Raw genomic sequence first — 13,163 nt, 5'->3', positions numbered from 1 at the left:
CTGTTAATCATTTCGAGCATATGTTTACATGACTGTTTTTGCCAACCCACTTCCAGCTGTCACCAGCCCCCACAGAACATAATAATAAACACCTTGTACACCCACCAAGAGGTAACTGGAAATGGCTTAGATGCATAGAGAAGTCTGGAAGCTCTGAGAACATAAACCATACAACTTTCCTAATTTTTAGTCAGACATTTCATAGTTTGACCCAACAACAACATGCAGTGTTGATTTTCAGGTGCAAGTTTTATTGTGGATCATAACAAAAGTTTCAGAAAAAGCACAGGGAAAAAATCAGGAAGACTGTCTTTTACACATATCCTGTGAAAGCCACTAAGTTTGCAGTTGAAGGCAAAGCAGCTTAATTTAAACTAGTAGTTATTTTTCAGATACATGTTAAGCAGCTTTTGTAAATATTCTTTTTTCTCAATTAGTTTGATATTGAAATTGAGAACCAAATATTTCAAGGACTTGTTGCAGAGTGAATAGTACTAAATTGTTAGACAAAAAAAGAAAAAAACAGTCACACAAAATATTGTGAACATACATAAAACTGGCCCTTGTAAATGTTAAATGATTCAAAACCTCTTTGGAAAATCTGTGGATGCTGAGGTATGCCTAATTGTAGAATTTTGGTGATGCAATCTGTTTTTCATATGATACATCAATATAAAATATCTTAATTCAAACTAATTATAACTTCTTACAAAGGATTTCTTCAGTCTGTTGTTGTACTTTGACTGTAAAGACAACCCCCACACCAATTCTTAAAGTAAAATGACAAAAATCTATTAGGTAACAGTGTAGAAAATCTTACAAGAGGTCTTCAAGGCACTGTTTTCTCTTTGGGTGCTTGGCTGTTCATGAAGGCTGTTTTGATAGGAAGACAAGAATAACAAAAACTAGACCTAAAGCTGGTATCTAGTATATTAAATACCATATATATCTTTCTCTAATGAAATAAATCCCATTACTTCTAAAAGCCATTCTGCTTTACAACACTGTCGCTTGCAGTAAGGTGTCTGTTGAATTAACCTGAAACATGAATTTAAGAACATAACTTTCAGAAAAGAAGTTAGAAGAAAAGTCAACCAGGTAGCATTTACCTCAATCAACACAGTCTGCCTGAATGTAAACCATTCCCAAGTGGTGTTACCCTCTGTAAAACAGGGGCTCTGCCATTTAATGCCACCAGTTTACATGGAGTTACACCAGTCGGCAACTTGGTCCACAGTTAACTGAAGTAGATGAGGATGTTATCCAGCTCTCACTGGTCCACTTGAATCCCTGAGCTGTGTAGCTGCAGGGGCTGCTGCCTTCTATAACAGGAAGATACCTACTGACTAAGACATGCAAAGAAGGAGGTATTCTGCTATCAGCTCATTTAGTAAGAAACTCAGTGCATCCATACTCCATCAGAAATACAGAGCAATCCAATTCTGGACTTCATGAGTGTGTCTCAGGTAAAATTATGCAAAGGTTCCTTCAATACCTTTTTTATAGGGCCTCTTCTTCATGGCAACTAAATGGCAGTCAGCTGGGAAAGAAACCTGAAAGGAGCTCACCCCAAGTTATTAGGAATTTAGGGTGATTATTTTGAAAACATCTTACTGACACACTATGAAATATCTGTAGTTCCTCTTTGAAAAAAACAGTAAGTTTTGTGTGGTTGGGAGAGCATGCCAGGATCCATCAATGGGGAAATATCTCCAATCACAAAACAAATCTGGATACCATATTGCTGGATGCAATGGGTGAATTAGAAGTCAGAGAAGTACAGAAAGCTGTTCTTTTGGCAGTTTCATGCTGCCCCAGCAGCAGAAATACTCAGTTTTGTTACTCAAGACAGGCTAATAGTCTGCCAGGTTTTGGTGGACTCAGCTTCCTGTGGGTCTTTGTGTGACAGAGCAAAACAGACAAACACATTGGTCGGGTGGATGAGATCCAAATACCACCATGAGATCTTCAGGCAGTGGCTTGGATTCACACTGTCTGGCTTTAGAAATCCAGCCAAAGTGCTGAGATGGCAGCCTTTGGACCAAGAGCTCTCTCTGGGACCAGTGGAGAAACTGGCCTTTCCAGGTGGCTGCTGATGTCTTACATAAGCTAAATCAATTGATTTGGATCCATTTAATAATTTAAAGTAATTATAAATAAACCCGGGACTGACCTAAAATTTAAACAACTTCTATCTTAATATAAACAGTGAGGAAAACTCTGCATTCAGCAGTACAGCACTATACACAGCTATGTATCAAGAATAAAAGCAACGTAGGTGTTGGCAGAATTTGGCCCAGCTAACTCAACATTTCCCTGCCCCGAAGGAAGGGGCTGGTCTACACCAATGGCTGAAGGGGAAACTGTCTACAGTAGTATTCTATATTTCTATAATATTCTGTATCAAAGCAATAAATATTAGATATAATCTGTATATTAGATTTTATATTTATCTGATAGCTATTTAAATCTACACTGTCAAAAATATAAGCAGTGACCCAGTTCTACATGGCAGCATATTCTACTTGTGTAATTCTGTTAATCACATGGATCTATATTTACATAGGATACTTTTATTTTTATAGCAGATTTCAATTTACAGAAATTCTTACCATAGGACAGATTATTGTGTAAAAGCTGGATATTGTTTAAATGTTTCTCTGGTTCTTAAATGTTTCTCTGGTTCTGCATAACTGCATTTCAGCATGAGGATTTCATCATTCTGTTTCAGTCTTATGTTTTTTAAGGATGGAAAATGGAGTCTGATTGGCTTCAAAGTCTCCAGAAATGTTATACCAATATAACGCAGGATACTAATTTTCAAGTCCAGGCAAAAAACAGTTTTACTGTTAATTTTACATATATAAATCTCTTCTTTAAAGAAAGTGCACTCTTGAAATCAAAGGCAATCAAAATGTTTCATCACTGTTGAAATGTAAAAGTGTTTCAGCTGAGCATAATCTGCATACGACTTTTAATGAACTATTAAAAGTACTAAAATCTAGGTGTGCAAATGAAAAACTTACATGTTAAACATTAAAATAAGCTGAAATTGCTGCTGGTACGTACATGAAAATTTCTGTCTTAGTCTGCTCAAAAAATGTGTGGTTAATTCCTATTGTTTCTCAGATAATAAAGCTGTAATGAAATCATGTTCATTTTCACCAAGGTCAAAATGTCCAGTTATTTCTCTCTGCAATAGGCAAATAATTGTTATTTTCTGTACCTCTAATTTCAGAAACTCAGTTAAAGATACAGAGGTAAGAAATTATTTTAATAAAGATATTTAGAATGCTTGTAACAATCAGATAATTTCTGAGTTGAGAACATCCAGGTGTTGTCCTTTAACTTGAATACTGACTTTCCTTTGAAATAGCGGATAATTACTTCTAAGAAGAATAATTTTGTAGCCTGCAGCACAAGTCAGTATCACCTTATTATTGAACATCAGCTGGTCTTAAAGACAGAAAAAAAATGTTTGAGTTCTCTTTATGCTAATATTGTACTGAAAAGTCTACATTAAAAAAAAAAGCCTGGAAAATTGAAAAATATGTAATGCTTTACATAATAAGTAACATATAGCTGTTAATGACTGTTCTTGCCAGCACTGCCTTTCTCCTGAGGAACTGACTCAAGAGCCGACAGATCACTTTTCCTTTTACCTAAACAAGTTCTGCCAGAACTGGATGAATATTAAGTCTCCTTCCTGCACTGAACAGTTCACAGATTTCGGAACAGTTGTCTAGTAATTTCAGCCTGAGGATTTTTTTCCTTACTGTGTAACTCAGGATCCCAAGAATCTGTGGCTGCAATGGAACACTTTGTTTAGAAAGTGATTCAGACAGTCTCTATCAGGTTCATTATGAAAACATAACTGGTGCTTGGTATCACTAAGGGAAGAATCAACTCCCCTTACTCTTTTGTGCCTTTGTTAAAGCTAAAAACAAACAGACAACAGCTTATACTTGGTGATTATTAGATAAAAGAAATCTTTATAGCCTTGTAAAATCACCAACAAACCTTACACTGTAATGGAATCTTCGCAGATGGGAGTAGTTTTGACCATAAAGTAGTGCTTTTGTATTTGAAACACTATGAGAATATTTCTAGACAATGAATCTTGGGTTTTTTGTGTGTTGGACATCATGCAGCAAAATACTTTCATTTTAAAATAAACCGAAGAGATAATTCTAAATCCTATTTAGCAATAAATCTAAACCTGATAATCTTGTGATTAAACTACCAAAACAAACCCAAGCCATTCTTCTACTTTCTAATACTATGTAATAATACAAATATTATAGAAAAACTGTATTATACAGGTATGTCTTCCTGAAATGTGTTCTTTGTAAGAAAGGTCTCTGCCTTGAACAAAACCAAGTGACAAGCTGCAAAGTGTGCTGCTGTGGAATGCTCAATAACACAGATTTAAAGCAGAGTATCACATTATAATAAGCCTGAAGGAATGAGTAGCCACTTCAGTTTGTACCCATAAAATTAAAGCATTGGATATATATATTAATCAGCTTAAGTCTCTTCTTTTTAGCTGTCATGTGAACAAGTGTCTTTAACTGTTTCCCCCATGCACATTTCTCACAATTGGAACAGAACCGTCTTATCATGGATAGAAAATATTCTTCTCTTACCCAGACTAAAAAAAGATATATGGAAAAAAACCTAAAGTACTCAGTACAGAATCTTCCTATGATTGGCTTCAAAGGCTGATTTGAATCAAAGTTACTACATTTTTTTTTCATTGTTGCTTCACCTAGAAAAACAGTGTGAAGACCATTATTATTGAGCCATGAATTACCCCAGAACATACCCAAACACCTTCCTTCAACTCTTTTTTCTTTATAAGTTACATCAGTTTTAAATCTACTATGAAAATAGTAGTGCAAGAATAATGAATAAAAAGTTCTTCAGATAAATGGTATAGTTCCTTTCAGGAAAAAGATGCAGAGGAATATCAATGAAAGATACGCTAGTTATGATGCTTTCTTTGTTAACACTCCCTTCCAACTGAAATCTTCACTCCACATTCCTGTATTTGGTAAACAAATTGTACAGTACTCTCAGTGTAGACTTCAAGTCACAATTTACAATATCTAAAAAAAAGACAGGGAAAAACAAATTAGTAACTTCATAAGCACAAAATATTTTTCAGGAAAAAAAGTCCCTATTCTCTACTCCCATTCCTTGCTTGGATAATATCTATGAACATTAGACCACAAAGATAGTAAAAAACAGTAGAAATATCAATAAAGCACAATTTTGAAACTGTCAACTCAAGAACTGCATTCTAACCACTTTTAGTTAGGGATACAAACAGCTAATGCTACTGATGTTGAAATGCAACCAAGATTTAGATGCCTCTGAGACAAATTGTGCCTAGGGTTACATATATTTTTATGACTTAATTGTCAGTCAGTTGCAGCTGAAAAGTAATTATTTTTAAAAAATCATCAGGCAGGAAACAACAGAACTCTCCTCTTATGTAAGAATTGTAGGACTTAGCACATTCTGGGCTGCAACATCCTTTATTAGGCCCAATTTCAGCAAGACAGATAGAGGTCAGTTTAAATTCTTCAAAGAATCTAAAGAAGCAGGTATACAAGTGCTCCTTGAAGACACTTCTGAAATTTCTTTGAGCTAGCTGACATACATGGCTGAATAAGTCCTCAGAAAATCAACATCGAAAGTAAGGGACTTACATGAAACACAAGCTAATGAATACCTTCTGCTTCAAAGGGAAGTTCTTGAGAAAGTCAATATTATTTCACAAGAAATCTATAAAACAAACTGACAAGTACTATGTAGCAGTCTATGCTAGTGCTTCAAGGAACATTCAATCTAAAACAGGGATTTAGAACTGCCCTCAGAAAGAACAGAGTAGGATTAGAATTGTCCTGTTTCTTTCTGTTGACTGTATAGGAACTCAAACTCTTGACTTTGGTTCTTGGAATTGGCCATTGAAGGTGTAAAGCTGATGGTGTGCATACTCCCATTATCTTCAAAACTTCCAAGTAAGCCTAGTAAATAGTGCATGTAATCATTAGGGAATTTTGCCATTACATTTATCTACACTGACATTTCTTGCAGATTGTGAAAGGGTCACTGTTTGAAGAACAATTCCAATCAAAATTACACATTGTGTTCCGAAGTATGCAAACTTTGAAGGGTTAAAGATATGGGCCACGTGGTAAACTGACATCCATGGACAAAGAATGAAAACACTCAAACCCAGATTAATGCACGGTCATGAAACCACAGGCACTATGGTTTTGTGGCGCTTAGTAAAAAATCAAATCAAAAATTCTTGGTATAAAATGCAGAGGAAATGCCAAAAGCTGCAGGAAGGGTATATTGCTCCCACAACATCCTGAATAACCTGCAATATGGTTTGCATGTAACATAGGAAGTTTCCCCTTTCGGGCCAGCAGCAAGGTGCATAACCCTTTTTTTCCCTAACACAACTTCAAATTAATGAGGAGATAACTGTGTTAGGTCTTTGCAAAGATACCAGGAGACTCCATCACCACAACAGAATTCCACAGAAAGGCCCAAACTAAAAGAAGCACACTCCCACAGTAAGATGAGTTATTTCCACTGCTTCACGTGTTTGACCAGCATGGATAACATTTTACCAGTTGCAAGTTTCAAAAAGAGAAACTTGAGTTTGACTTTGATGTACACATTTCAGGAACTAATCTGAAAAAGTTCAAACTGCAAATGAATTCATTATAGACTCAGTAGATTAATGTTCCAGTCATTTTTAAAGTAAAAGGTCACGGAAAGCTTTTTAATACCTTTTCAATTATATTGCAAATAACCCAAATAAACTGTTGACCCCATAAAAATCATTGGTTTTCATACTCATTTATTTAACTGCATTCTTTTTTCCACTAAATATGTTTTTCATATTCTAAAGCACTTTTCAGCATATTTTTTCCTCAAGAACCTCAAAGAAACAGTGTAGGAATTTAAAGACTATTTAGTGCACACATTTAGGGTAAGATCCTTTTCAATACTTTTTTGCTCACTGGAAATTTTAAGTATGGGCATTGTGCCCAATGTAACAACACATAAAACAGATGTGTTTTTCCATTCACATCGGGCAGGAAGTTTCATATTAAGCATTTCAATAATTGCACAAGAAATGTCTTATATATGCTGAAATATCCTTATGGCTTGATTTATACTGGAAAAATTAGCTGTCCCCTAGAGCAATAAATACCTGAAAAATTAAATGCCATAAGAATTTTAAACCTCCATAGGGAGTAAGGGATCACAGATATTCTCTGTTTTACTTGGATCGCTCAATTTCACTGTTTCCCCCTTCTCTCTGACTATTTCAAACGTAAAGGTTTGTGATGGTTTAGTTAAACATGATTGTGGATAAGAGTTCAGACAATCAAAAGAAGGTAAAATAATTGGCTGGGTAGGTCCAGATTTAATGCACACATAGCATAGGATTGATACTGAGATGTATTATTTTCTGTGTGTGCATATGTCTGCTGCTGTTATCAACTAGAAGTTGTGAGGGACAGAAAATAAGCAGAATGGAGCAGAACCTGATTCACCAATGCATGCCTGAATCTCCAGAGGGTTCTTACTATTAGAAGCAACACTGACAGTAGTTTGTATCAACTCCCTGGGGAATGACAATCCAATATTATGGCAGGAAAAACCTGAAAGCACCATATAATGTGAGTCTGCAATTGGTCTTGAAAACACACATCTATGTACTGATTATTCTGGTGGGTAACCAGCAGAAGCCCAGCTATCATCCTGTTAGGGAAGGGGGAGCACAAGCTGCATGTCCAACTCCTGCATGGTAGGAAGTGGTAAATTGTCATGGGAGGAGTCACAAGAGCACCCTGTAACATGGGGAATCCATATGCAGACCAAAGAATGGATTTAAACACTGTATTTATATGAGCAAAGAGGAGTGGAACCCTGGGACTCCTAAACTCAGCAGCAAAAACTTTGTCTTCCCTGAAGACACCTTTTACTTTCAGTCACCAACTGCATGATTAGTTCCTGTATTCAAACACAGTTATGTGAACATTTGAAATTCTTCTTTCACAACATCTACCTCTTTTGTGAAAGTCTTGTAAATTACACTATAATACTTGAGGTTTAGTATGAAGATGTGGGATGGGGGAAATGGACCAATTGCAGCAATTCACATCTTCCAGTGACACTAATCACAACTGTGTCTCTTCCAGTGAATATTTGAGTATTACTGCATACATATGGTCACAGAAGTTTTACCCATGCAATTGAAGAAAGGAAACACTGCAAAATTTGAAAAAGTGTATCTATCAGCCACTTAAAATACAAGAGTTACTTGAGTACTTCAAAATATATCTTGTCTTTTGCTCTTGGATTAATGTTTTAACCTTCCTTTAGCCATCCCATGACCCTGTAACATTGGGAGATACAAAAATGTAGAATAGATACCTTCTGGTCTTGGCTTTGGTTTTTCCAATCCACCATCTTGCATTAACTCAAATGCAAAGGATACATTGAGGACCTAGAACATAATGAAGGTAGTCACTATTGTGAACTGTGTATTTTATAGCACAAATGTTCAAAACAAGATGTATTTAAAGCTGCAGATTCAGATTTTCAGAAGGAAAAAATGGTCAGGGCTCCATAGATCAGTAGCATATTTGGTCCATGGAATCCAGACAATCCATTGTTTTGGTGCTTCTGGGTGATGGCGATGTCAGAGATATAAAGGTAATGGGAAAGATAAGACATGAAATAACATTACCCACAGAAAAATTACTTAAAAATAGCCCACCTCCTGCAAGTTTGAAAATTGGAATATGATGGCCCATGAAGTGCTCTTGTCTTGAACAGACATCTGAACTGCTGGGATGGCAACATACACTGAAGTAATGGTTGGTCTCAAACTGATACATTGTACATACATGCCTTTAAGTTTCCCAAATCCATTAAAACTTTCAAATGTTAAATGTGTCTTGGATTTTGGAAACAAAAAAAAAATCAGAAATCAGTTCCACCATCAATTCTTGTATGTAATCCTGTATGTACTTAATGAACAGTCAGTCTCGTTCAATGACAGCATCACACAGTGGCTGCCAAAATCTGTTAATACTTGCTAAGCACACCATCACTGATACTATTTTTTAAATGCTTGGAAATGGTTACCAGTACAGCCCTTTCTTTCAGCGACTAACATCAAACTTATGTGCAAAAGTTTATGTCATACTTGTAAAACTAGACATGGCTTATATCTTTTGTTTGTTTTTAACAGAAAACTGAAATGTAATTACCTTTTGTTCAAAACTATCAGGAGTCAAGAAAAAGCTGTGCAGGGGAACAAAATAGCCTTCTAGGAGACCCATTAGCAGGACTAAGTACACACCATCTGCAAACTGGAAAAAAAGACATTGCTCAGTGCATTTCCTGAAAAATGTATCATCGCTTTTCTTAATGAACATGATAAGTATTGTGTAATGCAGAACTGCCAACAAACTACTAAAACAAATATTTTAAATTTCAACTAAAATATTTTGTCTCCCTTCTTTGATTCTATTTAGTTCGTTATTTCTGTTATGTCGAGTTTTAGGTATCTGTAATTACAGCAGAAGATACTTAATTGCTATATGTTCATTTCTATCTAAGGAAATAGCAACATCCATAAGAAGGACATGGATCTGTTGGAGTGAGTCCAGAGGAGGCCACGAAGATGATCACAGGGCTGGAGCAGTTCTCCTACGAAGACAGCCTGAAAGAGCTGGGGTTGTTCAGCCTGGAGAAGAGGAGGCTCCAGGGAGACCTTTGTAGCACCTTCCAGTACCTAAAGAGGCTACAGGAGAGCTGGAGAGGGATTTTTCACAAGAACGAGGTGGAATGGCTTTAAGCTGAGGGAAGGCAGGTTTAGATTAGAAATTAGGCAGAAATTCTTTACTGTGAGGGCAGTGAGACATTGGAAGAGGTTGCCCAAAGAAGTTGGGGATGCCCCATCCCTGGAATGGATCATGGTTGGATGGGGTCTTGAGCAACCCGGTCTTGTGGAAGGTGTACCTGCCTGTGGCAGGGGCATTGGAACTAGAAGGTCTTTAGGGTCCCTTCCAAACCAAACCATCCTATGATTCTATGGTTTTGTCAAAGGCCTCTCACTTCTACCCCTGTGGCATCAGGTCTATTAGTGCACTGGTATCTACACAATCAAACTGAGTTATCTGAAGCAATCCATCACCTTCTTGAGGTAGGTAATTTTCTTTCAATTGATAGAAATACAATCTCTCAATTTAAGGAATGTTGTTTCAGATAAATGCTTAAGTAGTTTCCAGGTACATTTGAATAATACTCTTTTCCCCAAAGTAAATGCAATAAGCAGAAATAGGGGATATCCTTTTGAAAAAAACCTTTACACATTATTTCCACCTAAATCTTAATTTTACCTTTGAAAAATCTCTATCAGATTTACAGCTACTTAAATAAAGCAGAGATTCTTAATAACATGAATCAAGACATAAAATAAAGCCTGACCTGAAAACGCATGGGGTTTTTTGATAGTGCAGAAACCATCCCTTCCTGCCTGACCCTGTAATTTTCTTATGATAACTGCTGCAATTGTTCACATGGGGAGGTATTAATACAGCAGGATTAAGCTTTTCTTTTAGCTTCTTTTCAGCCAATTTAGCAGCTGAGGACAAGAAAGAAGACCATGTACCACATTATTTCTGTGGTGCAATCAAGCCTGCAGCCCAGCTGTACAGCTGCCTATACACTTGAGTAGCTTTACCCTGGAGAATGTATCTCACTGAATAGAGCCATTGTAACCCCATGTGACCACGTGCTTGTGCAAAGGTAGGCAGGAAACAACTGCTCAGCCTGACGCTGGATCAAACCAAGCAGACAGAATTCTTTCCTGACCAAAGCAAGGAGGTTCTCCTTATAGCACTTGGCAGCACCCAAAAGGTAGCATTAGTTAATTAATTTTTATGGTAATGGAAGTACAAAGCTGTTTTAGATACTTAACTCATGAGGGTCTTCCTCATATAAATGTATTTAGAAATTAAGGGTTTCATGCTGAAATAACATCTTAGAGCTGAATCAATAATAATTCAATGAAATGTCTGGATAAAGCACATAACAGTGCAACTATCCCTCCCCTTTAAGAAAGGCTATAAAATTCTACCTGCGTCTCCAATTCAGTCACCTCCAAATTCAATTTATTCAGATGCTTGTTCACAAAGGTGATGAGAGTCTGAAATATGAAAACAGTATAGTGAAAGCCTATTCAGCAGGGCAGCAATCCAACATAAGCAGCATAAACTTCACTTCGAAGAGAGAATCTGCATGAGTGAAGACACTGCAACACATTCTCTAAGTTTTAAAACTGAAATGCAACATTAAAAAAATTCCTTTTTCCAAGAATAAAGAACAAAAATAAAAGTGATAATAAAAAATACTGTTAAAACATAATATAAAACTCTCTTGTAGGTAACTATAGGGAAGTAGGGAATCAAATTCCACTCAAAATTGACAATAGCCAAAATACCCTAGAGGTCAGACCTCTGGTAGTTGTAAACTGGATTGTGTAAACCTGATTGTTGTAAACTGGCACCAATACAGTCAATGTACCAGTTGGGTTCTACTCACACATACTTTATGAGAACTTTTCTGAAGGAAACTTTGAGAACTATATGTTGTTGTGTATTTCAAATCATGAATTTGTACATTTAAGTATAAATTGTATTTAATGCATGCAAACTATGTCTATTTTATATATATATATATATATATATATATATATATATATATATATATATATCCACACACACTCACGACATACCTACAGAGACACACAAGCATGCACACACAGACATTATGTATTTCAAGAATAAAAACCTTCCAACCTTTTTCACTACATTGAGCTTGTCTGGAGCATGGTCAAATAAAGTGTCAAATGCATCTCTTTCTGAAAAAAATTCAGTAATATTAATATACCAAGCAGCACTTGTTCCAGTTCAGAATCAAAACTTACAGAGACACATACTCATTTGAGACAACACAGCCAGCAAAATGTTTCAATATAATCTCTGTATTCCAAATATCATGTATTTTGCATACTGCACTTTTGCCATAAGCTGCTAGCAACTTATTCTCTATTATTTACAAAAAGCATCATTTTCAAGTAGGATTTGGATTATCTAATGACCCCATTCCCAAAAATGAACAAAGAATAGTATCTTTATGCATAAAACCTTAAACAGTCAGATACAGGCAGCTAAGGAACCAAATAATTTTGTGCAGAAGAACATGAGTTTACTTTAGAGTCACTACCCCTACAGAGGAAGATTTTCCCCATGGGCCACTGAGTGCTCTGTGGTATAAAGCACCTCAAGAAGGCCTGTGATTACACATCTGCAATACAATCCTTTGTATAGATGTTTTGGGGCATTTTGATATGCAATTTAGGACATTATCAGCAGTACAGGCAACCTAAGGTACCATGACAAGAGTGCTACTGTAGTGACCTTCTGAAGAAAACAAGAAAAAAAAAAGCCACCAGAGCCTTCTCTGAGCAATTTCCATTTCAAAAATCACTTGAATGATAGCAAATGACTTCACAAACAGTTACAATCATACTCCTTGATTTAAAAAAAAAGGTTAAGTAGATCCAAAGGCATTTGTAGAAGACAGACTTTATACAAAGCAAGACTGCTCAGGGATATCCTTGGGAAAAGAGGTCATTCATGTAGCCTTTTAAATCAGCTCTAAGGCAGCCATTGAAATAATACAAGAAGCAAAAGATAAATTCTTGGTGGCAAAAAAATAAAGAAGCCAAAGCTAAATTCTCCACCTAAGCTTCTCAGGTGAGTGTTTTCTGCTGGCCAGGCATGTGGCCAGTCTCAATCCTGGCAGCAAGACGTGCTATGCATAGGACCTTGCATGGTGTGTAGGCCTCCTGAATAATGACTCAAAGTCTTTAAAGTGTAAGCAGGTAATGGATGTAAGAATATCAACACGTTCAAGCACCTGGTTCATGGTAAGCCACCATTTTACATTGTGCTGGGAACTTATGACCATTAATACTATCACAGTCATGTTCTGTAGGTTAAACCACAAAGCACCTGCAAATTAACATGTGCTGAAAAGCAACGAAATGTGTTTCA

At 36.3% G+C, this 13,163-nt stretch overlaps 1 protein-coding gene across 2 annotated transcripts in view; it reads right to left on the bottom strand.

The window, feature by feature from the left end:
- Positions 1–228: 228 nt before the first annotated feature.
- Positions 229–13,163, bottom strand: part of PARVA (parvin alpha) — a 67,202-nt gene continuing 54,267 nt past the window's right edge. For both annotated transcript variants that reach the window (XM_071558991.1, XM_071558992.1), the window contains exons 9-13: positions 11,904–11,965; positions 11,183–11,251; positions 9,309–9,410; positions 8,467–8,539; positions 229–5,108 (exon numbers count right to left, since the gene is read on the bottom strand). In XM_071558991.1, coding sequence (XP_071415092.1) covers positions 5,032–5,108; positions 8,467–8,539; positions 9,309–9,410; positions 11,183–11,251; positions 11,904–11,965 — 383 coding nt within the window. In that variant the 3' untranslated portion in view covers positions 229–5,031. The remainder of the gene's footprint in view (positions 5,109–8,466; positions 8,540–9,308; positions 9,411–11,182; positions 11,252–11,903; positions 11,966–13,163) is intronic.

This window comes from Pithys albifrons, chromosome 6, assembly GCF_047495875.1.
Source record: "Pithys albifrons albifrons isolate INPA30051 chromosome 6, PitAlb_v1, whole genome shotgun sequence".
Classification (NCBI taxonomy): Eukaryota; Metazoa; Chordata; class Aves; order Passeriformes; family Thamnophilidae; genus Pithys; species Pithys albifrons.
This window is presented reverse-complemented; position numbering and strand designations above follow the sequence as displayed.